Raw genomic sequence first — 26765 nt, 5'->3', positions numbered from 1 at the left:
ACTCATGGTGGAAGAGGCAAGTTCCAGTCCACTACACTCTGCCCACTTCCAACACTAAACAGGAGGAACCGGACCCAGCGTTGAAATGCCAAAAAGGCTTGCAAGGTGGTCAACCCACCTCAGACCTAGAGGGGGAGGGTGTAATGACTTCAACGAGTTGAACATGTTGGTATATGAGCTCCTTCCTAATAGAGCTACTTTAGCAGCTCAGTAGGCTGGGAGACTCAAGCAGAGGTCATGTAGCGGACTTCCGCTGGGCACCCACCCTGGAGGAAAGGGGGCCATGGAGGTCCACAGAAGGTCGAGGGTAAGGAGCTGCTTCCTGGGCATTGCCATCTTGGCAATGCTAGCCTGGCTCCCTGGTACTGTGCAAGTGGGAATGCCTTCTAGACAGGGCCAGAAGGGACAGGGTGCCACTGATGGGGAGATGGGTAGTGGGTCCTATTGCCACTCTGCACTCAGGCTTGGTGACAGAGGGAGGGAGGTCAGTGATCAGAGCCAGCCATTGGAGTGGGGAGTCAGCCTACTGGGCAGGGTCGGGACTGCAGGGCAGGAGGGGTGATGGGGCTGCCTGTGTGGTGGGGGTGCGGTGGATCAGGTGTTTGCGACTGCGGGGAGTTTGGGGTTGGAGATCGAGGCAAGTGGGGGGGAGTGGGGTGCATGAGGAGGGGAGGGCAGCAACTGGGAGCCCATCAGTGCAGGGCTACTATGCATGCACCAATCTGCTCTGACAGATTGCCACATGTGCAGCAGCTCTCTTAGCGCTATGCTGCCAGCCTCTCCAGTGGGAATAGACCCCACCCCAATTTTTCATGAGATGCACATTAGTGCATTCTGAGACACAGTGTGTGGGAGATTCATTTTGAAATTATCACTAAAAAAACTAGTGGATTTATTCCAGTTCTTACATAAATTTGGCACTTCAAATTTTGATGGGAGAAGCCCACCCATAATATGGAGTGTCTGGGTCATCTGTACTCGTGGTGAATACTATGTACTAGGAGGTACCTGCCTGAGTATTGTAAATAAATCAATTTTGGTAAAGGGACCCCAGCCTCTCAGAAATTATTTCACATTGCATTCTGTAATAAACTGTGTTCCTTTCCAGTCGGACTTTGAGTCATTACATTGACAATATGGAACAAGAAATGTTCCTGATAGCCTTGCCTTTCAATGAACCCAATAAGACAGTGTTAGAGAGATATTGAAAATGCCACTGTTTGGAAAACTGGAAACTTAGGCTGCAGTGTGGAAGATTGCCCCTGCATGCCAAAAGAGTCAGATATTCCAGGCAAATGAACAGAACAACTCACAAAATGTCATCCTTCCAACCGCTTGTGGGACCACGACTATTAAAAGTTTAACCAACCTGGCTGCCCAGGATGCAAAATCTTTAGACAAATTGGTAGATATGGTATTGGACTACTATGACCTAAACCATCTGTTATATATTGCAAAGTCACAGGTTAAACATGACAAATAGACTCCCTGGGGGACCAGTCACTGAATTCTTGGTGGAATTATGGAAATAAGGGATTGTTTAGTGTGTGAAATTAATAATATTGTGACCCAAAGGAAGCTACTGACTGAACCAACTCAGGACCTCAAGGGAGCCACAGAACTGACCGTTTCCCATGAATATGTGGAAAAAGAGGCCCAACATCCATTCACGGTACCTTCCTCAATGGTGACCACCATTCCACAGAACAACGGGCAGAAGAGGGTGATTCAACCACGCCAGTGCCACCCAAAAGTTTTCTGGGACCCTCTAGAGGACACCCTCCAAGAGCATCTCAGGCAACAGGGCATGGAAGGCAGCAGGCTGCCTGCACCTCTGATGTGCCTTCTGGGAACACACCTGGATGTGGTGAAAGATACACAGCTGAAGTTAGGCATAGGTAATTGGGAGGTATTGTCACTTGTTAAATTTGTAAATGTTACTGAATTAAATTTTATTGTTGTTCACCACCTTAATGTCTCACAATATTTAACCTTCTTCCCAGGGCTATGACACTTCTTCCCATTGGGACAAAATTTTCTCAGCAGTCCTCAATAAAGAACAAAGAACAACACAGAACAACAAAGAACAATGTCGCCAGTAGGTTAGGCCCTCTCAGTGTGAATGTTTTATTTGTGGGAATAGGACTCAGACACGATTCCGTGAACCCTAGTTTCTCGCCCCTAATCCCCCTCTAGAGCAAAGGAACAAAGAAATACAGTGCAGAATCTCTCTCAGACATGAGCCGGGGAGTCAGTGTGCTGGTAGCAGACACACAGGAGTCAGTCATAAGCAGTAGCTGAGGAGCATCACAGAACATTCCTCACTGTGAATTGTTGTCACCCTCCTGCATTGACTGGGTAGCAGACACTCAAGGACTCTCCAGCCTCAGCGCCCTGGTGTTCTGTATCTCAACCAACTTCATACCCAGGTTGCAGAGGGGTCTAGGTGGGGGTGGGGGGCGGTGGGTGGGTGGTCACACTGTTGGACAGTAGAGTACTCCTCCTCCATGAAGCAATAGGCAATGAGGGCATCTCTAGCCCTCCTGCCCATACACATCCACCGCCTTGGCCTTCAGCCTCTGGATCCTCAGTAGGCTCTTCCTCAATGCCCTCCTGCATGTCCTCTTTGTCCAAGGACATGCACAGCTTCTTGGCGTCATCCTCCGGAAGGTTATCGGTCTCTACAGAAACAGCATGTGTGGGGCGCAGCAGATCACCACAATGCAGGAGACCGTCTATATTGGAGGGCCCACCAGACCTATCAAGACAGCAGAATCATATCTTTAAAAGGCCGCTGTACCGCTTAATGACAGATTGGGTGGCATTGTGAGCCTCATTGTACTTTCTCCTTGTTGCGGTCTGTGGCTCTGCACTAGCATCATCAGCCATGACCTAAGGGGATATTTCTTATCCCTGACAAGCTATCCCTTCAGCATGGGGGATACAAAGATTTCAGGGATCTGGAACAGGCTGAGGATATAGCATGTTCCCTAGAAAATAAGTACACGTGCATGAAGTGCACCCGGATAGATGATGGAAAGCCATCTGGCAAGTAAATGAAATCATAGTGATTAGATGTCCAATATTCTTACTTTATTTGGTACTGCACCTTGTGTTACTTCTAAACTTCAATGAGCTTGTGAGGTGTCATGAGATTTAGTTAATTGATTTTGGTAAAGAAGACAAAATAGTATAAAATCATTGTAGTTGGCATAAAGACTGGGAAAATGTAATGCTGGAAGTTATTAAAATAAATTACCAATGATTTCCTTATTTTCTGATCTGGAATTTTAGATGACTGAAAACAAGGTTTCAAAGTGGCAAAATAGTTCCCTCTCCAAAATCCCACCCATGAAATATGCTCTAGCATAACACTGATATGTCAGCAAAAATAGCACAGATTTCAATTTCTATGCTTCTATTTACAAACCCTAGAACTCCCATATATCTTATATAGTTTTATTAATTTGTCTTAACAATTTTAAAGTTTTGTTAATTATTTTACAAGTACTTTAAATTTTATCATTTTGTATACATTCTGTATATATTCTGTCCCAAAATGCATCACCTCATATTGCTGTGCACAAAATTTTCTCTCACCAATCTACTAGCCTTATGCAAAAGTTATCTACAGTCTTCACAGTTAACCACATTGCCTATTCTTTTTTCAGCTAATTTTAATATTCTGGCCTTTATAATGATCTATCTTTTATTTTTATTGAAAAATGTGAGAACCAACAATGATCCACAGGGAACATTTATATGCTTTCAGACCATAAAATGTTTAGAACCCAGCAGTTTTATTTCCACTTCTGGAGATCAGCCAGAAACTAAATTAATTTAAATAAACTAAGCTACAAGAACAATTAATAATAAGGCAATGGAATCAACATATTATTCAAATTATATTGAATTACCTCTGGGCTAGAAACATTTATGTAATCATATGTATTAATTAATATTTTGTCTTTCATTTTGCATAAGGCCGAACTGTTGTAGTCTCCATTAGGTGGTCTACAATCAAAGAAATTCTGTTAAATGTTTTCAAAGAAATTAGACTTAATTAAAGAAATATATAATTTCTTGCAAACACATGATTAAAATTACAGTAGCTGCATATTCCATTTTTTAAAAGGTCTTTGCATTGGGCAGCACGGTGGCACAGTAGTTAGCACTGTCACCTCACAGCGCCAGGGACCTGTGTTCAATTCTTGGCTTGGGCCACTGTCTGTGTGGAGTTTGCACATTCTCCCAATGTCTATACGGCTTTCCCCCAGGTGCTCCGGTTTCCTCCCACGTTCCAAAGATGTGCAGGTTACATTGATTGGCCATGCTAAATTGACCCTAATTTTGTGGGGATTAGCACAGTAAGTATGTGGGGTTACGGGGATAGGGTGGAAGCTCAATGGGATAAGATCTATGATTCAAGAATCTATGATCTAGGGTGGCACAGTGGTTAGCATTGCTGCCTCACAGCGCCAGATACCTGAGTTCAATTCCTGGCTTGGGTCATTGTCTGTGCAGAGTCTGCATGTTCTCCCCACGTCTGCATGGGTTTCCTCCGGGTGCTCCGGTTTCCTCGCACAGTCTGAAAGACGTGCTGGTTCAGTGCACTGGCCTTACAAGAGTCTCCCTCAGTGTACCCGAACAGGTGCTGGAGTGTGACAACTGGAGGATGTTCACAGTAACTTCATTGCAGTGTTAATGTAAGCCTTGTGACACTAATAAATAATAAACTTTAAACTTTAAACATCTATTCTTTCATTTCACACTTCCTTTGAGAAAAGCATCAAGTAATTATCCTATTTGTGACATCTCTGTTTGGTATTTAGTAATCAACTTCTAGGAGATATACTAGAGGGGTCTTAGCCATTTTCTCCACTGATTTTATTATGAGAAAAATCGCACTCGTGGCAATATTTAAAGCAAAGTTGTGCAGTCCTTGTTTTTTAAAGATAAATACAACACAATCTAAGTTTGATTATATATATCACATTACAACATAAATTTGTAAAATCAACAGGGTAAGATAATTTATAACCTCATGACAAAGTATCTGCTTATTTGAAAAGGACTTTGATGTTTATCATGCCATGGGTCACAAATGTTTAATTTACAATTGCAATTGCATTTCATTAGGTCATCCTTTTTCAGATTAAAAACTAACGATAGGTGCAACTTTATTATGGATGATTGGAGTAGAATTTCAAAAGGACATGAAAAAATATATGCCATTTAAAGGTTACTATTTATAAGTCACCTTAAGTGTACAGAATAAAGTACTTTAAGCAAATTACTTGAATTCTATTTCAAATTTTTCATTCCAACACGGCTGGGTTCCATCAGCAATGCTTGTGTGATACATGGTTTGCTGGAAGTTAACTTCTACAAAAGGTTGCACTTGAACCTATACAAGATAAAAATATAATTTATTTATTATTAGATACTTTCACCATTCTCTCCAAACATAAGTGCACTGATATTTTCCCATAGATTTGTAAAGTTAGTTACATCTTTTGATTATAAGTACTCTGGTGAATGGAAACTTTATCCAAACAACAACTCATATACAGTGCCTTTAATATAATAAAATATTCCAAGGTACTTCACAAGAGAAAATATGTCAGAGCATCCAAAGTTTGGTTATTTTAAAAGAAAAAAACAAATTAGAGAGATAGAAATATGTGGGGCAAGTATGCCAGAGTTTGGGCCTAGACAAATGAAGATATAATGGTGGAACAATTAAAATCATGGATGCATAAGAAGCCAGAACTAGAGCAGTACAGTAATCTCAAAGGCTTATAGGGCTGAAGGAGATTACAAAGACAACAGGGTGGGGAGGGGAGGGGGCGGGGATGGAAGAGTGGTACGAGACCATTAAGGGATTTAAAAGCAAAGTGAGAATTTTAAAATTGTGATGTTGTTTGACAAGGAGCCAACGTAAGTCAGCAAGGATATGGGTAAAAGGTGAATTGAACATGCTGCGAGTTACAACACAAGTAGCAGAGTTTTGGACGAACTCAAGCTTACAGAAAGTGAAATATGGGAGACCAGTCAGAGTGTGTTGGAATGTCAAGTCTAGGTGTAAGGAATACATGGATGAAGATTTCAGCAGCAGATGAGCTGGGACTGGGCAAAATTAGGGGATGTTATAGAGTTGGAAATAGATGGCCTAGGCAAAATGTAATGCCAAAGTTGTGAAAAGATTGGTGTAAATCAGATGATTGCCAGGAAGAGGAATGGAGTAGATAGCTAGAGAACAAAATTTGTAGCGGTGACTGATAACAATGGCTTCAGTCTTCTCAATATTAATTTAGAATAAATTTCTGCTCAAGTATTGGATGACATATTAGAAGTCTGATAATGTAGTGACAGTGGAGGAGTCGAAAGATGATGTTGACAAGGGCAGCAAATACTACTAAAACAATGAAATTCCGAACATAAGGATTACCAAGAAATTCTCACAATATATCAGGCACAGATCAAGACTGTGAGCAAAAACACTCTTATTTGATAGCATGTGTGAGGATTTTTGGGAGCCAGTAATATAGCAGTAGTATTCAAGACTTGTGCTCAGAACTAGCTATAATCTTAGTGCAAGCAGAGGATCCTGGACAAGCTGGTAACAACATCTGGAGGTGAGGGCAAGAGGAGGACTTTGGGATGGGCTGCTAATAACATTTACAGCAGGAGAGGAGAACCTTGAAACAGGCCACCAAAGAAGCAGGCAGAGTAGGTGAGTAAAATAAAAATACAATAGAAAATGCAAGGAAGGGGTGATTTCTCAAGGCATCCAAGAGTGACATAACAGAGGAAATATATGATGGGACTGGGAGCAGTGCAAGAGGAACTGAGCAGCCTTGGTAAGTAGGACCGGATGAGTATTTCTACTGTGCAGTGTTTAAAGTAAAAATTGGTCTTTAGATTAAATAGTATTTAAATTATAAGAAGTAAGGTAAGGAGCTTAACCAGAGGAAGTAAACATAAAGGGAATAATTCAAGGGTAAGTCATAGGAGAGAAGATTGACCACATGGAATGTAATGTGGGAAGTCAGGGAAACTTCCAGTGTCCATAAAGACCACTGTGTCTCTAGCTGCAGCTACTCAAAATCCACATTTCAGATCTGGAGCAGTGGCTGGAGTCACCGTGGAGCATCCACAAGCATCTTCATGGAAAGTGTGTACAGTGAGGTGGCCACACTGTAGGTAAAGAGTACAAAGACAGAAAGGGACTATACAACCAAAATTTAATTCATTGATGGTCCACCCAAACTAGATTAAACAAAAATAACATTGATAAAAAGTAGCTACAAGAGAATGAAGTCAAGGTTAACCAAAACAAAAATTCTATTCAATGGTCATTAGTCACAGAAACCATAAATAAAATGAGTGTATACAGAAAAATTACCATCAATAGTTTCCTGGCAAAGTTTCTGATCAGCCAAACTCCAAAAGAAGCCAGCAGTAGCTTTAAAGATTCTGACAAACTACTTTCCATCCGCACACATTCCCTCATTTTAGCACTCTGCATTGTTGGCATGTCATGCAGTCAATGAAATATGGCAAGAAACAAATACCAAGCAGGCAGCAGTTATCTGAAAGTTCCATGTTTCCAGATGGACATATTGTGGCCAATGGCCAGGTCCTATTATATGGTTCTCTTATTGAAATGTACCAATATTTGCCCTTAATTAAGTAAGGTTATGTACAATCTATATGGTTGCAATCATCTTTAATGGGTTAGCCTTGCTTAACTGATAGGTGATTGGTTGGCAAATGAACTCTGGTTGTTTAACATGTGGTTTTAGTCCAACCTATTTATTTGATAATATTCTCACTAGCTTTCGAGGGGACAGCCTCTTCGTCAGGTGAAGTCACCAGGCAAGACTGTTCCCTTCCTGTTGGCGAACACTTCAGTGGTCACGGGCATTCAGCCTCTGACCTTCGGGTAAGCATTCTCCAAGGCGGCCTTCACGACACACGACAGCGCAGAGTCGCTGAGCAGAGACTGATAGCCAAGTTCCGCACACATGAGGACGGTCTCAACAGGGATCTTGGGTTCATGTCGCACTATCTGTAACCCCCGTGACTTGCCTGGGTTTGCAAAACCTCACTTACTGTACTGTCTGGAGACAATACACATCTCTTTAAACTGTGATCAGTGCTCCTACCACTCACATTATCAGCCACTTCAGGTCTTGAACAGCAGGTTAGGTGTAAGGATTCGCATTTTAATCAGTAATCTCTAAACTGTCTGTGCTTTATATGCTCTGTCTGAGGCCAGAACTCTCCATTCACCTGACAAAGAGGCTGTCCCCTCGAAAGCTAGTGAGAATATTATCAAATAAATAGGTTGGACTAAAACCTGGTGTTGTCAGACTTTTTACTGTGTTTACGCCAGTCCAACGCCGGCATACCCACATCATGTTTAACATGTTGGCATGGAGAATGTGCCAAAGAGCAGTTATAATCGTAGAAAGTTTATGGCATAGAAAGAGGCCACATGATCCATTGTGTCTACAATGGTTAAATAATGAGCCACCCAGCTTCATCCCATTTTCTAGCATTTGATCTGTAGTCCTGCAGTTGACCGAATTTGAGGTGAATGTCCAGACACCTTTTAAATGAGTTGAGGGTTTCTGCCTCTACTACCCTTTAGGCATTGGACTCCAGACCCCCACAAACCTCTGGTGAAAAACATTTTCTCATCTCCCTTTGAACATTTCTACCAATGTTACAACCTCAGCTGATGTTACTGCTGGATAGTAAGGTCCCAGAATGGAATATTGGCTCAGTAGACCATAACTTTTATTTTTTTATTTAGAGGCAAAGATGAACAGTCAGAGGACTGCCAATTAGCTTCTAGTAAAAACATTTATTAAATATGAAAAGATTGACTATAACACAATAGTCCTTTACCCTACCTAGATCTTCACAAATAATACATGTTACAAAAGGTATCTTATTATTCTCAGTAAGTTCATAGTCCATGTAAACCAAATGGCAAATTATGGTCAAACACACTACACTCTGAAACCAAATGGCAGACATCACCCAATACAACTCCAGTGGATTTTTCATCAAATTCCCCCAGATAGTAATCACACTGTGAGCCAACTGGTCTCTCTGGAACTCTGACTTCAACATAAGTGTTTCTAAACTCCCCTCTCGATAAAACATGCCTTGGAATCTTCTCCCAAACAACACTCCCTCTTGCTTGCCTTACCAATCACTTCCAGGATTTCAACTCTTTCTTCAGCATTCTACTGCCTTGGATTGCCATGTGTATTCAAGTTTCCAAACAATCTCTAAGGTAACCAGACATGCCAAAGAACACTAATGTTTCACAGGCTGTATTATTTCAAAGGATGTCACCAAACCTTTGATTTACTGGAGGGGTTTGGCTTTTTCACTAGCTGACTTTGAATCTAGTTTTTGAGTTGTCTGTTTAACTCAGAGCACTTCCTCTGCTTTTCATTTGAATTCTCCTGGACAGTACCATGCTCAACCTCTTGTTTTTCATTCCTTTGACTTAACTGTCTTCCTGAAATATACATTTTGTCCTAACTCCCTGGTTTTTGGACCTTTTTCTTTCTTTTGGGCTGTTCGTTTTTTGCAGCTTCCTGGTCCTTTTCAACTTGGTCCAGCTTAATATTAAACTTAGAAGTTCTTTCTAACCCAGGGTGGCCTGTGGTTGTTAAATAACAGTCTAGGGCAAGATTTTCCAGTCTTCCCGCAGGTGTAATATTCAGGTCCCTCCAAAGGCGACCACAGCCCCCCCCCCCCCCCCACCCCATTATGGGTTTACCAGCAGTGGGAGTGGGACTAGAAAGGCACGGAAAATTCCATAGACATTGGGAAGATAAGAAGATCCCACCGGCAGCCAATGGCGAGCAAAGGCCACCCCCAGAAAACATGCCATGGGAGGTGGGGGGGGGGGGGGGGGGGGGGGTGGTGGAGGTGGGGAGGTCTGGAAAATCCTACTCCTAGGTTAATAGTGCCTTGACTAATCAGTGTCCACTCGCAAACCAATCACCACCCTTTTCTAATGCAACATAGATTTGTTTTTCCCTTTGAAATTTGGTATTCTTGTGATTGTCCTAATGAATTCAGGATAAAAAGCTTCAAAACCATTCTCTGAAATTGCTTGCAGCTGGGATTCTCTGGTCCTGCTGTAGTAAATGGGCTTTTGGTTATGAGCTAAATTCTCTGTTCCAGTTGGCAGCCATAGCAGGACAAACAAAACCAGAGAATCCTGCCCTATGTCATTTTTATCAGCAACATGCAAATTCTGAACTACCAAGAGACTAATTGATATTATTAATTGATATCTTACTGATTTTAGTGCATCCCTGCATTACAACTCTTGAGCTCTTCCATTGTGTTATTCAGTACTTTGTGCAACTGGAGAACAGAAGGCCTCAGTCACCTCCACCAGAAAATGCAGATTTCCTGCACTTTGTGTCATTGGCAAAGGGGAAACATCACATTATCAACCTCAATCTTTTTAAAGAATATCACAAAAAAGAGCAATTCAACTGAGTTGGCATGTTAAGATTGCTTCAGGATGTTCTAAGATAGTAAAAGACACTAGATGTGGTGATGTAAAATATACAACGTAAAAAGCATTATGTAGTTTTATTATTTTATTAATCCCATTAATATTTGTTAATGGTATTAATATTTTTTATTTAGATATAATTTTAAAAGGAAACTAAAGTTGTAACACTTGACTGAGAGCAGATTTTTTTATACCTGATTAAAAGGATCCTCTTCACCTTCAGGTTTCTTGAAATGTACATTGCTAGTCATGCCAGGTGTAGGGGACAGTAGAGTATGCAATTGATGTGGCCTAAGAATGAAATAATTTCACAATAACATACTGATTTTTTTTGTCTAATATTTTACATGTTCAGCAACAGAACATACAAAACAACTTACCACAATGTTTTTTCATTTACATTTAATAACATGTCTCAGGATGTATATAAGCTGAGCTAACTGCAACTGCACAAAACAAAAATCTTCCAGTTAAAGCAACTAATATATTTTGTGAATATTTATCGCAGTGACAAACAGCTGAGTTTTCATAGAGTTCAGAAGGCTCCGTGGATGTTTAAAAATGGTGGGTGGGACCTGGATGCAAAGGCTTCAATTTTTTAAATCAAATTATTTCCAGTAGAGTGTAGGGGTGGGGTTTACAGAAACCCAAACTCAGCAGGGCCACTTGAACTTAATGCTGGATTCAAACAGAGCCCATTTGACCTGGTCCAAGAACATTTACCCACAATGCGGCAGTCCTGAATTGATGGAGTAAATGCTCTTGTGGGATATCTTTAATGTATAAAGTTTTTTATATCACTGTTCTTTCAACATGAAAAAAGCCAACAATAAGAGTTTCAAAAAAAACTCTGCTGGTTAACTTTGATTGACAGGCCATCTAATATAGGTTAAAAAGAAATTTGTTCATATGTTTTTAATAGAGGTTTTGCTAATGGCATAAAATGTGAAAGAGATCATAAACTGTTTACATTAAACCTTATGCTCTATTTATTTAAAATGGACCTTACTAGACCAAAGACATGGCTGTTTCAGGTCACATGATTTGCAAGGTGACCACAGTACTGGTAACTTTGTACAGTAATTACAGGACAAAGCTCAATCCATTCCCTTGTGGAATCTCACACCTATTAGTGGGTGGACCCTTACAATGAATGAAACAAAAACGTGTGGGTTAGGTTGACTGGCCATGCCAAATTGCCGTGTCAGGGGGACAAGCAAGGTAAATACATGGGGTTACAGAAATAGGGCCTGGGTGGAATTGTTGTCAGTGCAGGCTTGATGAGCCAAATGGCCTCCTTCTGCATTGTAGGGATTCTATGATTCTAAAGGAACAGCAATGGTCTGCCTCTCGAACCTGGACTGATAAATTGAGAGAGAAAGAGTCATTGAAACTTGTTACACCTGCAGAGGCACTAATAGCCACCATCTATCTCCTCTGGTGAACAAAGGATTTTGATCAGAGGCAAGAAAGTGGTTGATAACCTGGAACTGACTCATTAATGGGTAATATTACTAAGTTCCTTTGGTCTTTGGAATGTTTTAATGTTGCATTTTTGGACTCCCAAGGCAGTTTGCTGAAGAAAGAGTTGAAATCCTAGAAGTGATTGGTAAGGCAAGCAAGAGGAAGTGTTGTTTGGGAGAAGATTCCAAGGCATGTTTTATCGAGAGGGGAGTTTAGAAACACTTATATTGAAGTCAGAGTTCCAGAGAGACCAGATGCAAAACTTATGATTCATGTGGGCTTCATAAAACACTTTGGAGTTTCTAACCTGAATCATAACACCAGAAGGGGTAAGGACGACAGATTTCCTTACATAAAAGGCACAACGAAACTAGACTTTCTTATGACAATCATGCAGTTTCATGGGTACCATTCTTGATGCTAGCTTTTTATTCAAGTTTATTTGATTATCAGATTTGCATACCTGCGCTTCTGTGGTAGGATACTTCTTACCTAGTAATACATTTCCTCACTGGAATGTTATATGCTCCTATAATGTTAACAAGCAGCTTGATGCCTCCATCAGACAAGGTCTGCGCAGGTATTTTTTTTCTCTCTTTACGCTGTGGTTTCAATGCTTTTCGAGGTGCAACCATGTGTATCATAGCAAGACTTATTTGGCTTTGAAACAAAAAAAATATGGTAATAAGTTTAGGCATTTGGTGTTGATAGCATTCAATTCCAACAAGTATAAGTGTATACAGTACGATTTTATTTTAATCGTTAGCTTTTAGTTTACAATATAAATAACTAGTGGAGCTCATTTTTAGTGAATTTTGACATAACAATGTAATTAACCACAATATCTTGACAATACATGTAAAGATCATAGAACCCCTGTAGTACTGAATGACCCTTTGTATCTGCACCGACCACAATCTCACCCAAGCCCTATTCCCATAATCCCACACATTTACCCCACTAATCCCTCTGACACTAGGTCAATTTAAATTGGCCAATCCACCTAACCGCGCACATCTTTGAACTGTGGGAGGAAACTGGAGCACACCCAAAGGCAACTCATGCAGACATGGAGAAAAAGCGCAAACTCCACACAGACAGTGATCAAGCCCAAATTCAACATGGGTCCTTGGCGCTGTGAGGCAGCAGTGCTAATCACTGTGCTACCGCAGAAGAGAAGGGGATGGAAAATTGTTGAGGGTGGAAAAGTGACTACGGATATGGTTTGTTGCATTCCAATCTTCTGCAGTGACCTCTCATTTGCCACTCTGTGGGTCCAGGTTCATTCAAATTATATGTAAAAAGAATATCAAAACAAAATGCAAATGGGAACAGGACGTCCTCTGATTCATGTTTTGAACACATAAATTTATACCAGACTGTTGCCACATTCTATAAATAAAAGTAAATGTTAAACAAAGAGTGGATGGAGCAATGATTTTTAAAAGGCGATACTGAATCTTGGACATAAGGCCAAGGGCCGGGAATGTTCTAAAAGGGCCATGGATTTTTAGCTTCTCTCATCCCCCAAATAAATCTTGATTTTTTTCACCTGATTTACCGCTTGCATTTGACACATAAAATTAGCACATTGTGCAAATTAAACTTGCTGGAGAAATTTGCAAAGTTAAATTATTTCTTAAGAATTTTATAAACCCTTTAATACACTATTTGTATACAGTATTAGTCTCCTTATTTAAGGAAGTATTTAAATATAGAGAAGGTTTAACTAGACTAGTACCTGAAATGGGCAGATTATCTTATGGGGAAAGATTGGATAGTCTGTTGGTGTTTAGAAGAGGAAGAGGCAACTGGATTAAAACATTTGGCCAGAATCTTACCTCCGTTCACTTCAGCAGAATTTTCTCATCCTGCTGCAGGAAACAGAGATTTGGCTGACCACCAAATTCTCAGACTTTGCTACAGTGGGAATGTGGCATGAATGACAGGTAAGATTGCACCCACAGAATCCTGAGGATACTTGACAGAGTAAATGTGAAATGGATGTTTCCTCTTGTGGGAGAATCTAGAACTAGAGTTCACTGTTTAAAAATGTGTTGCCCATTTAAGACAAGAATGAGGAGTTTCTTTAATCTCAAAGGGTTGAGAGTCTTTGGAACTCTTCTTCAAAAGGCGGTGGAGGTAGAACCCTTAATATTTTTAAGGTAGAGGTAAATAGATTCTTGGTAAGCAAGGCGGTGAGAAGTTATCAGTAGTGGGCAGGAATGTAGAGTTAAGGTTACAATCAGCAGCTATGATCTTATTAAATGACGGAGACGGCTCAAAGGGCCGAGTGGCTTACTCCTGCTCATAATTTGTATGCTTGTACTTATGCCTATTTCATTAATGTAAATTTCTTAATTGAACATTCAAGAATGTGAAATTAATGAGTGTGGCATCTTTAATTTTTAAAAGTTAAACTCTTAAGTGCTTTATCTGATAACTACATGATAACTGGATAAGATATAGAACACTGGCCTAGAAATGGCCTGGAAGGGCTTTGACGAAAGGTCATTTGGACGCGAAACATCAGCTCTTTTTTCTCCTTACAGACGCTGCCAGACCTGCTGAGATTTTTCAGCATTTTCTCTTTTGATTAGAAATTCAATTACACCATGGCTGTTTATATGTTTGAAATAGGCCTCAAGCATCCAATATGGCAGATGGACTGTATTTGCTCATTACATGTGGGAAGTGCACTGCTCACTGCTGGTGAAGGCAGAAAATGAGACAGTCAGGGTATTTGCTTTACAAATACAGGCATAATACCTGATTGAGACACTCTTTAGAAAATTGGAAAAAGCATATCCCTGAATACCACTTTCAGAAAAACATGTTCTACTTGTGGTCTAATAACTGAGTCTAAAAGGGAACTTTGCAGGCTATCAAAAATGTATTTCTTAATTCCTTGAATAAATGTGGAGCTGGAAGGTACAAGATTGCTCCCCCTGCCTCCATATTAAAATCCAGCATTGCTGTTAGGCAATGTTTATTATCCTCTCAATCACTTCCCTCACTCGCATGGTCACATTCCTCCCATCAGATCACTTCTACCTTCCCTCCCGATTGTTTCATCTCTTTTCTAGGGTCTGAGGACCACAGTCAGCAATTCTATGACCCAAAATTCAAATCACGTTTACCAGACACAGGTGGGTATTGCCCATTTGATAACTGCACCTCTTCAGCACCATATATATGAGGTCCAAGGCCCAAGACTGTGTGTGTGGGGGTGTGTGGGGGCGGGGTGGGTGGGTGTGCGGGGGCGGGGGGTGGGTGTGCGGGGGGGTGTGGGGGCGGGGGGGGGGGGGGGGTGGGTGTGTGGGGGTGGGGGGTGGGGGGGGGTGTGAGCCTTGCAATTGCCAGCTAAGTCAAAGGGATCATTTCTTGCTCTTATTGGAAGCCACAAGTCAATTCTTAAGCCACTAACTTAAATAAATTAGGCAAAAATTATTTAATTTTTTTGTTTCATAATTTAGTCAATATAGTAAATAGCTCACCTTATGGTACTAATTTCTTCACATTCAACAACCACATCTGGTAATGTATAAAGGTGTTTGACCCTCAAAATTCTTTTCAATATAGAAGCTTTCACCTTTCAAATAACATCATATAGTTATTTATAAAATTGTTACATTAGAACTATTTCCTTAAATGTGAAAAGCAAACTAAATATCTCCAAATACTACTTTCAAGGTTAACTAAACGTTCATAAGCCTTTAGATTTTGTTCAAATTGTTCACTCGCGTTCAAAGCTAAAGGGTAACATTCTAGTAAACGTTCAATGCATACATTGCTAATATTTTCTCCTTAATCCTTTACTACTATGAATTCAGGTTAAGAGTAATAATTTCAGAATTTATATGTTATAAAATAAATTAGTATCATTTGATGGCATTAATCTATTTTCATATTTACCTGAATTGAGAAGATGCAACTATCAGAAAACTCTGGAACAGGACTAAATAGCAGAGATCTGATAGAAGTCTTTCAAATTATAAACTTGGCCAAACTAATTCCACTGGTAAAGAAGTGGGTACAAATATAAGATAGCCTGTAACAGATCAAATAAAGAAATTGGAGGAATCTCTAGCCACAAAGAAGGTGAGAATTTGGAACTCCTTGCTCCATGGAGTGAAGAGTGTTGACGCATTGTCATGAGAGAGAAGGTTTATGTGCAGTGTAAACCAATTAGTCAGCAAGAACTGTTTCTATGCTGTAGATCCCGAACAATGGATAAGACAAGCGTTAAGGCCTCTTATATAACTAGTCAATTACTTCTAATTGTTTTCCAGCAGTTTCAAAGTATTAGATACCAGAAATCAGAATTGTGAAAATTGAAAAGACTTAAAACTGGATGTCAGTGAATATCCTGAAATACATTTGGGTAATATAGTTATCATTAGTTCAGTTGCTTCTACTGTGTACAAGTTGTGAGTTGTGGTTGTGAGTCTTGCAACAGTGTTAAGGGTGAGTCTAGCAACTTGATTAAGAGAGAGGTAAGGTAAAATATATGGATTAAAGAATAGAGATTGTGAGGTGAATGATGAGGTAAAGTGAATTGAGCATTGGTCTGTTTTTCCAACAGGTAACTCGTCTTCATGTCTCCTCCAGGTAATGTTATCTGAGATCGGTCAGTGTAGGAGACAGATCCAGTTTGCGCAAGGACTGTGGCAGGAACCCATTTCTTCTCTTAAGATGTAAATCCAAGCAAAGACCCCCTTTCCCTGGTGGAAAACTTTGTGTTTTGTGTGGCTTTCATGCCATTCCACTTGTGCTTGCTGTTGTTGTCACATAATCTTCTTGGTTTGAAAAGATCAGATGCAGAATGCAGTTGCCTTTTCATTATCAATAAAGCAAGAAAGCACTTGGCGATAGTATGTGTGGTGCTCTGATAGACCAGAAAGAATATGTTGAAGCTTTGGATAAGCTGGAAAGCTTTTACTAAAATGAATTTTATTAAACAACACAGTTTAACAATAACAAACAAATTAGCTTAACATTTAACATTTGAACAATGCTTAAACATTACAAGACCCAATTCTTAACTACTAACCTATCCTATGAGTTCCAATTCAAGCAACATTCCTTTTACAGACATAAAACCCCTCTTCAAAATCAGTTAGCAAACACAGGCTTATATGCTTGTACTCAGGTTGCCAGTCCTAGAGCACTTCCAGAGAGAGAAAGACAGATGAGATAGAGATGTCTTACTACTTTCAGAACAAGGTAAGAACCGACTGCCTTAAAATAAAATATAAACTGTGTATCTTTACAGCAAACATAGTTTCTCCCATTAGCACATGATTCTATCTCAGTCAATTAATCTAATCAAAACTCTACTTGGACCCCAAGGGAAACCTAAATGAACACAAAATGCATTAACTTTGTTTAGACAAACACACCTTTAGCTAGTTATCATCCTGCATTCTCAGCATACAGCTGCATTTTTTTTCAGACAAATCAGCACTTTGTGAAACAGAATTGAGTATTAAACTTGCCGCTAACAAGAAACATGATGTAAATATATATATCTTAAAGTCACAGTGTCATCACATTTGGATGAACCATTCTGCTAAACCATTAATGGCAGTGAGACAGGGCATGGATGTAATGTTTCAAATGCCATTTTAGAACATAAAATCCCTAGTGCAAAAGGAAGCCATTCAGCCTACTGAGCCTGCACTGCCAACAATCCCACCTAGGTCCCATCTCCGTAAGCCCACATATTTACCCTGCTAATCCACCTAAAGGGTAATTTAGCATGGTCAATCAACTAATCCATAAGTCTTTGGAGTGTGGGAGAAAACTGGAGAACCCAGAAGAAACCCACGCAAACACAGGAAGAATGTGCAAACTCCACACACATAGTCACCCGAAGCTGGAATTGAGCCTGGGTCCCTGATGCTGTGAGGCAGCAGTGCTATCCACTATGACACCATGCTGCCCATTTTCTTAAGGAAATTCTCAAATTCCTGTGAGACAACTTGAGGTCCATTGTCGCTCACCACTGTTTCAGAAATCCAAAGTGACAAAACACTTCTCCCAGCTTCTCAATGGTCTTCTCAGATGAGATAGATGTCATCACAGCAAACTGTAAAGGTAAAGCAGGATCAAAATGCATGAGAGCTTCAAACTTAATTAATGCTTGCATGAAGGTGTTATTGCATTGGTCTGGTTACTTCCACATCTTGTTCTGGCACAAGAGATGATATAAAGGTTTCAGAATTGTTTCCAAGTTTGAGACAAATCTCCCATAATAATTTAACAATCCCATGAACAAGCATATATTCTGAGTTGAAGGCATACTATGATGGCCTTAACCTTAGGAGATTTCTGAAAGTCAGTGGCATCAATTGCTTGTCCCAGGTATTCAGTGGAGATTTGGATGAATCCACACTTGTCTTTATGGATTCTCAGACCACAGTCTTCTAATCTCTAAAGAGTAGCATCCAAGATTCGAAGGTGTTCTACTTTATTTCTTCCAATGACTAGGATGTCGTCCAGATAGCACACTCCACTCAGTCCATTCAGGATCTGATCCATTGAAACAAAGCAGAAACATACGTGATACCAAATGGCAGTCTTTGGTACTGGAACAAGCCTTTGTGTGTCACAATTATTAGAAGTTCTTGTCAGTTCACGCCTTTAGAATATCTTTGGTAAAATTGTAACCAGGATATAGGAACATTGTCACCAATCAAAAGGCATAGTTAATTATTTGTTTACAAACATCATTTTTTTTTGTTTTTATTTCAATTCAATCAAATCAAGTCCAATTCAGAGTCTCAACAAGTTGAGACATTCCTGATCCAAGCTGACAAGGCAGGGCTCTCACCTCCTGCCTTGGGCTTGATCTACATGATCCAAGCTTATATCAAGCATAGTTCCTCCTCCAAGGCTTGATCTCATCTGCATCTTAGCCAAAAGGCCGAGATGCCACTTTTAAAAATTGCTTCAAATGAAGCTAAAATGTAACCTAATGACTTCAACCAAGCACAGCAGGTTGATACTACACTTGATTTTAGCCAAAACATGTTTTTTAAATAACAAAACAATGATTTTATCACAAGGAGAAGAGCATCATTTTTATCATAATTATCTTTTTATTTGAAAGTTTTATTGTAAACAACTAAATACTTCATTTATGGACCTTCACACTTGGTGCAGCAAATGGAGGCGATGAGAATTAGGCAATTTTTTTGAGCACATATGCAGGTGATTGCCATGTGTTGGATGCTTGTCACTTAAACTGTCGATGGGAGAATGGCCTATTTTGCTGGGAACATCCTAAATGGATTTGGCATAGGGATTTCCCATACTGAGAGCTCCTGCTTTCTTAACCAAGTATCTTAGTGAAGCCAAGGAAACTAAGCAAGATGAAGCACACTACCCTCTAACTCAGCATGTGAATCCTACTGATTCAGGGCGCAGGTGAAGGAAACAGATTCCTGAAGAAGATGGTCATTTTTTAAAAATTGGATTGGCCTCCTTACATAGGTAGTAATGGAAATAGGATCCCAGGAGCAGGGGAGGGGATGGTTCACCCTCTCTCTCAAACAAGAGGTAGTTGCCAGACTTTCCATATTGATATCAGCATTCATCAGCAAAATTGTCAGGGTTGTAATCCATAGTTTATTGGCACCTTATTTTTATCATTCTGTTCAAATACAATGATCTGGGAAGAAAGGTATATTTTGTCTGCACTTTGCTACCTTTTCTAGATATTTACGTGCCATCATTCTCTGTTCTGTCAGTGAATCTTCACCCGTAATTATAAAAACATCATCCCTCTGGCCTTCAAATTCCTACAAAAGTATGAAAAACACTATATTGTTCAGTGAAACTTACAATTTTTGATAAAATAAATATCAAAATCTGTTCAACCCATATAACTAATAGACTTAAATAAGATAACATTATGCAAACAAACCATAATTTAAACACGTCAATAAGAACTTTCCTTACTGTTCCTTCTGAAAAATGTGTGAAACATGCAGAAATTAATTATGCCAGATTTCCACCCATTTAATATCCATTGTTTTGATAATGATTCTTTGCTGGAAGAATTCAAAATTTATGCCACTGCTTCATTCACTCCTTATGATGCTGTATTTTCTTCTGCTTCAATTATTTATCCAATCTTCTGTTAAAATGCAATAGTCTGCGTCAATTTGCCTGTGAGAATGTATGACATGCAAATGCAAGATTCACATTCTCAAATTTTAAATTAATAATCCTTTGTTACAGCCAAAGGAAATATCAAAATCCATCATTATTTTAAAAAATTTCTTCAGTCTTTTCGGCTCCAGTGGAACTAGTCATAGTTTTTCAAGTAACTGACCTAACAAATGTTTTTCATCCCTGGCATCTCCCTGGTAAATCAATGCTGTAAATGATCTGTGAATTCCTCTGTGGGAGAATGCACACAATGGGGGGCGATTCCCCTGGCATTGCTTGCGTAGCATAGGGGCCAGAAGGCATCAGTAGGGGACCTGTAGCAGGACTCGCAACCGGATGATCACATGTCTCCCAGGCCATTTTTTTTTAAACATAATCAGCTTCATGCTGATTTCCAGCACAAGGCTGATTACAACAAGGAAATTCACATTTCCATATCATTAGTGACTCTGGGATGGCGTTCTCTGGGCTCGCAAATGACTCCCATCTCATTGGGAGGGGTTCTTACCAATGAGGATTAAAGCTGATCCCCATCTTCAGGGACTAGGCATGATCACCGCACGGTGGGGACAGAGGCCATGGAGGCTCCTTCAGGAGGCCGAGGTCAAGGGAGATGCCAGTATCAGCCTGGCACTACCAACTGGACAGTGCCTGGGAAGTGGCGTCTACTGGGGCAGGGGTGATCAGTGGTAGTGGGGGATCTGCTGTCTACTCTGTATTGGGAGTTGGTGGGGGTAGGAGGGAGGGGGCAATCAGGGCTGGCCATGCCGAGGTGATGGTGGGGGGTGGGGGGGGGGGGGGGGGGGGGGATGCGGTGAGTGGCGTGCTGGGGTGGATCAGGGCTGAAGGTGGTGGCGGGGGGAGGGAAAAAAATCAGCACTGAATGTGGTGGGGGGAATTGGAGCTGGCCATCAATCAGGGAAGTGTGGGGCAGCAAGGACGCGCAAATCTTCCCACTGACTGATCAGCACATGGACACTGGTCCACTCAGCTCATTGGTGTCAGTCTCTTGAGCGGGATTAGGCCCAGCCCTCCCCCACCAGAGTGAATCTTGTGAGGGACTCTGTGCTGCAGAGTCCCAGAGATTCATTAAACTAAGTTCACACAAAAAACAGAAAGAAAATCTCACATCAGGCACTTAGGTTTTTTTGGGAGAATTGTCCCCAGTATTTAACTGAGGTTGAATGAAGCATTGACATGCATTATAAAAAGTGATGTTATGAATTTACTGATCAGAAACCATTGACTGGATTTTAAAAAGACTTATGCCACATTCCACTGAATTGAAACTGCAGCTTCTAAGACAGCTGAAAACTTACATCACTATACATGATGAATTCCAAGGCTACTAAATGGAGCCAACCTATCTAGAAACCCCACAAAGACAATTAGCTTGAAGGAGTACAAATGGAATCAACTCCTTATCCACTCATAGAATATCTCAAGAATCACCTGGGGCTGGGGGGTGCGGTGTGATGATGCATTAGATGTAACCAACGCAGACAATGAACTCTGGCAGAAAAAGGATACCATCCCAGTCATAATCGAAACATGACGAAACCATCCACCTGGAACGCAACTAGACTATTCCTCTGGCTCCATGCGGGGCAATGGACAATAAGATTCCGTCACCGGAGCCATTCCATCACAATCTCTTGTGCTCCAGTCTAGTTGGAGTCCTGTTTTTGGAAGTTGTCCTTAAATGTACTTTGCTAGATCTTAGCCAGCCATGTCATCTTCTTCCATCTGGTGATGTCCATTTGACTGCCACTCTGGCAGACATACATCCAGCAGGCAAAATACATGAGCTGCCAGCCTCAATTGTCTCCTTGTCATGATGTCATGATGTCCCACAGGTGCTTCTAACCAGTTTCTACGGCATTTTTTAATTTTTCATGCTGCCTCTCCATGTAATGCCCAAGATTTCACATGATGAAAGAAGCCCAATCTGTGTTGTATTCCATGTGTCACAAGTATCAGTTGCAATTGGTTCAACAAATCACATATAGCATAGAATTCAATGCTCGACATGCATGCTCAGCAGAACTTGAAGCGACCACGAATCCCTGATCCCATCCAAGTCCAATTAAAAAAAAACACGGCATTACACTAATCGTGGCAACATTGGGTAAACATCTTGCAACACAGTGAGTGCAGTGCCAATGGCAATCAGCAATGAACTTTAAAAGCAGTGTTAATAGGTCACAGATGAATCTCTGGCTGCAGAATGGCTACTGCAGGAAGCCATGGAAAGCAGGGGGGGAGCTCTGGCGGCCAGCACCCCCCTTGTTTCCCTGATGATCGCCTTAGAGCGAGGTTGAGGTTGTGGTTGTTATAGAAAGGAAGGACATCCTGATGCCAAGGAATTGAAAGAGGAGGCCAATCTCTGTAACCGAGGAGGTCTGGACAGAGGTAGCAGTGGAGGTCAGCAGCCATGACCTAGTCTGATGAACCTGAATCCAGTACTGGAAAAGGTTCAATTACTTTCTGTGCTTGACAGGGGTGAGTTATGAGTGGACATTGTGCAGGATGGAGCATTGGGAGGGGGGGCCCCATCCATTGTGATGAATATGCATGTGGGTTTCAGTAAGTCTCCAAGCACACATATGCTGGTGCATCTTAAGGCTAGAAAGATAAATCTTTGGTCCATTGTCGTAGAGTCATTGATGAGTACAGGAATGAGACAGAGAATCTGCTGAACTGATGCAACGACAATAATCTCTCCCTCAATGTCAACAAAACAAAGGAAATATTCATCGACTTCAGGAAGTGTAATGGAGAATATGCCCCTGTCTACATCAGTGGGGATGAAGTAGAAATGGTCAAGAGCTTCAAGTTTTTTTAGATGTCCAGATTACCAATAATCTGTCCTGGTCCTCCATGCCAAGTTAAAGACATTCTAGTTAAGAAAGCCCATCAACGCCTCTATTTTCTCAGAAGACGAAAGTAATTTGGCAGGTCCATCACGACTCTCACCAACTTTTATAGATGCACCATAGAAAGCATTCTTTCTGATTGTATCACATCTTGGTATGGCTCTTGCTCTGCCCAAGACCACAAGAAATTACAAAGGGTCATGAATGAAGCCCAATCCATCATGCAAACCAACATCCCATCCATTGTCTCTGTCTACACTTCCCGCTGCCTCAGAAAAGCAGCCACCATAATTAAGGACCGCATACACACTGGACATAGTCTCTTTCACTTTCTTCCATTGGGAAAAAGATACAAAAGTCTGAGATCATGTGCCAACTGACTCAAGGACAGCTTCTTCTCTGCTGCTTTCAGACTTTTGAATGGGCCTGCCTCACACTAAGTTGATCTTTCTCTACACCCTAGCTATGACTATAGCACTACATTCTACGCTCTCTCCTTTCCTTTTCTACGAATGGTATGCTGTCTGTATAGTGCGCAAGAAACAATACTTTTCACTGTATACTAATACATGTGACAATAATAAATCAAATCAAATCAAAATCATAGTCATAAAGGTTCACGGCACAGCCCATCATATCTGTGATGGTCATCAAACACCTATGTATTCTAATTCCATTTTCCAGCACTTGAACTGTAGCCTTGTATGCTATGGTATTTCAAGTGCTCATCCAATACTTCTTAAATGTTGTGAGAGTTCTCACTTATACCACCCTTTCAGGCAGTGAGTTCCAGATTGCTACTGGGTGAAAATATTTTTCCTCAAATCCCCTTGAACTCGCCTACTCTTTACCTTAAATCTATGCCCTTAGTAATTGACTCTCTTAAGGGGTAAGGTTTTTTCCTATCTACCCTATTTATATCCTGTCTCTGGCAACACGGTAGTACAGTGGTTAGCTCTGTTGCCTCACAACGCCAGGGACTCAGATTCAATTCATGTTGTGGGTCACTGTCTGTGCGGAAGCTGCACGTTCTCCCATGCCTGCATGGGTTTCCTCCAGGTGCTCCAGTTTCCTCCCGTAGTCCGGAAGACATGCCGGTTAGGTGCATTGGTCGTGCTAAATGCTCCCTCAGTGTACCCAAACAGGCGCCGGAGTGTGGCGACTAGGAGATTTTCACAGTAATTTCATTGCAGCATTAATGTAAGCCTATATGTGACCCTAATAAATAAACTTAAAATTCATAATTTTGTACACCTCAATGAGGTTCTCTCCTCAGCCTTCTCTGCTCTAAGGAAAACAGGACTATCCAGCCTCTCTTCATAGCTGAAATACTCCAACCCGGACAACATCTGGTAAATCTCACCTTCAGCCTTCCGGGTGCAATCACACCCTTCCTATAGCATGGTGACCAGAACTGCACAGAGTACTCTAACTCTGGTGAATAAACATTTTGTACAGCTCTATCATAACCTCCCTGCACTTATGTTCTGTATCTCAGGTAATAATGACTAGTATCTCATATGCTTTCGTAACCATCTTATAGAATCCCTACAGTACAGAAGGAGACTAGTCAGCCTATTGAGTCTACACCGACTCTCCAGAACGTCTTACCTAGGCCCATCTACCTGCTCTATCCTGATAACCGTCTGCACTTACCATGGCCAATCCACCTAACCTACACATCTATGGACTCATCTATTTGTCTTGCTGCCATCAGGGATCTTTGGACATGCATCCCTCGGTCTTTCTGATCCTCTCTACTACCTAATATCCTACTGTTCATTGTGTATTTAGTTGTCTTGTTAATCATCCCAAAATGCATCATATCACGCTTTTATGAAGTGATCAATGGGTCAGGTGTCCAAAGAGGTGGTAACATCTTGAACCTCTTGGGGGTGTTCTAAGTTGGGGGGAGGTACATTATAAGGCATTGGCGGTAAAGATTTCAGCACTCAATGGAGCTCCACAGTTACTTGCAGGAGAAAAGTAGCCTCAATAATCATGAGTGTTAGGACTTCAGATGTTAATAAGGTTAACAGCGAAGTTGAGATGAAAACAAAATAACAAACAAGTAACAGGGTTACCAGGCATCTAGAGGGATACTGAGATGCAATTTTCCCAGTAACAAGATTAGCAGGCATCTAGAGAAATTGGAATGCAAACTGTCGTACAAGAAACATTGTTTACTAGAAATCAGTGGGGCTATACAAATGATGAACTTCTAATGGGAAGGAATTTGAAAGCTAGATAGCCAAATCCATAGGTGGCCTATCAAAGTGGTTAAACTATGTAACTGTTAACACCCTTATTGGGGAAGCAGGCTAGTTTTCCATCCAACAGCCAGAAGGGCCAAAATCAACAGAGAGACCAGTTCCAACTATGCTTAGAGCCATGGAAGCCTTTGTATTTAACTTTTAGAACGATGGCAGACTGCTGCTAATCTTCTCTAAAAGACACAGTTTTGTACCTTCACTGAACCAGGACAACACATTTTCCTAGGCTTAGTAGTCTAAGTTGTATTACCATAACACCATGAGGGATAGGAGCAGAATTAGACCACTCGGCCCATTGAATCTGCTCTGCCATTCAATGGCTGATATTTTTCTCATCCCCATTCTCCTGCCTTTTCCCCATAACCTTTGATCCCATTATAATCAAAAACCTATTTATCTCTGTCTTAAAGACACTCAATGACCTGGCCTCCACAGCCAACTGCAGCAAAGAGTTCCAAAGATTCACCACTCTCTGAAATTCCCCCTCATCTCTGTTTTAAAGGATCATTCCTTTAGCCTGAGGTTGTGCCCTTTTTTTCTAGTTTTTCCTACTAGTGGAAACATCCTCTCCATGTCCACTCTATCCAGGCCTCGCAGTATCCTGTAAGTTCCAATAAGATCTCCCCTCATCCTTTTAAACTCCAATGAGTACAGATCCAGAGTCCTCAACCGATCCTCATACGACAAGCTTTTCATTCCAGGGATCATTCTTGTGAACCTCCTCTGAACCCTTTCCAAGGCCAGCACATCCTTCCTTAGATATGGGGCCCAAAACTGCTCACAATACTCCAAATGGGGTCTGACTAGAGCCTTATACCTCAGATGTATTGTGTGGTAACTATGAGCTGATTTGACTAAGAGATACAAAATTGGATGTTGTTTAGGAAAAGGGGTGTCTTCATGAGTTCAAAGATTATGGGTATAGTTTGAGAACAAAGCAATTTCAGATAAACTGGGATGATTAGTTATGAAAATACTTAAATGTCATAGTGCATATTAGTCTTTCTGTTGTACTTTAATAAATACTTTATTAATTATTTACCCAATGACCGGACTGTTTACTCACTGAGTTGTGCATTGTTCCTCATATTATTCCAAATAAATATACATCAGTAAAGACCTTTGTTTCATGTTATACTGCAGGATTTTGAGACACTCTGGCAGGTAACATCAGAAGGATACATAACAAGAACTGGGAGCTCATTCAGGATTTTAAAAAGCATAATTCCATTTTGTGTGTAGGGAATTTGTGACTTTTTAAATGTAACCAGAGTGAGGAACATATGGAACCAAGTCAGAGCATCTTATTTAAAATAAGGACCCTGCAGAGATTATTCTTGCTCTAGTTCAAGCTCACTTGCAATATAACTTTAACAAATTTGAAAAGTGCACCTAAAGCTTAATTAATAGAAT

At 40.8% G+C, this 26765-nt stretch overlaps 1 protein-coding gene across 1 annotated transcript in view; it reads right to left on the bottom strand.

The window, feature by feature from the left end:
• Positions 1-26765, bottom strand: part of LOC145354567 (protein CC2D2B-like) — a 272448-nt gene that overhangs the window by 46894 nt on the left and 198789 nt on the right. Inside the window, exons 27-32 of the mRNA XM_080206030.1 lie at positions 19738-19830; positions 15523-15617; positions 12518-12685; positions 10756-10852; positions 5298-5407; positions 3918-4014 (exon numbers count right to left, since the gene is read on the bottom strand). Coding sequence (XP_080062156.1) covers positions 3918-4014; positions 5298-5407; positions 10756-10852; positions 12518-12685; positions 15523-15617; positions 19738-19830 — 660 coding nt within the window. The remainder of the gene's footprint in view (positions 1-3917; positions 4015-5297; positions 5408-10755; positions 10853-12517; positions 12686-15522; positions 15618-19737; positions 19831-26765) is intronic.

This window comes from Carcharhinus amblyrhynchos, chromosome 17 (assembly GCF_965287045.1).
Source record: "Carcharhinus amblyrhynchos chromosome 17, sCarAmb.v2.hapA, whole genome shotgun sequence".
In the NCBI taxonomy this organism is placed as follows: Eukaryota; Metazoa; Chordata; class Chondrichthyes; order Carcharhiniformes; family Carcharhinidae; genus Carcharhinus; species Carcharhinus amblyrhynchos.
The sequence above is the reverse complement of the archived record's forward strand: the minus strand, read 5'-3'. Positions and strand labels throughout refer to the sequence as shown.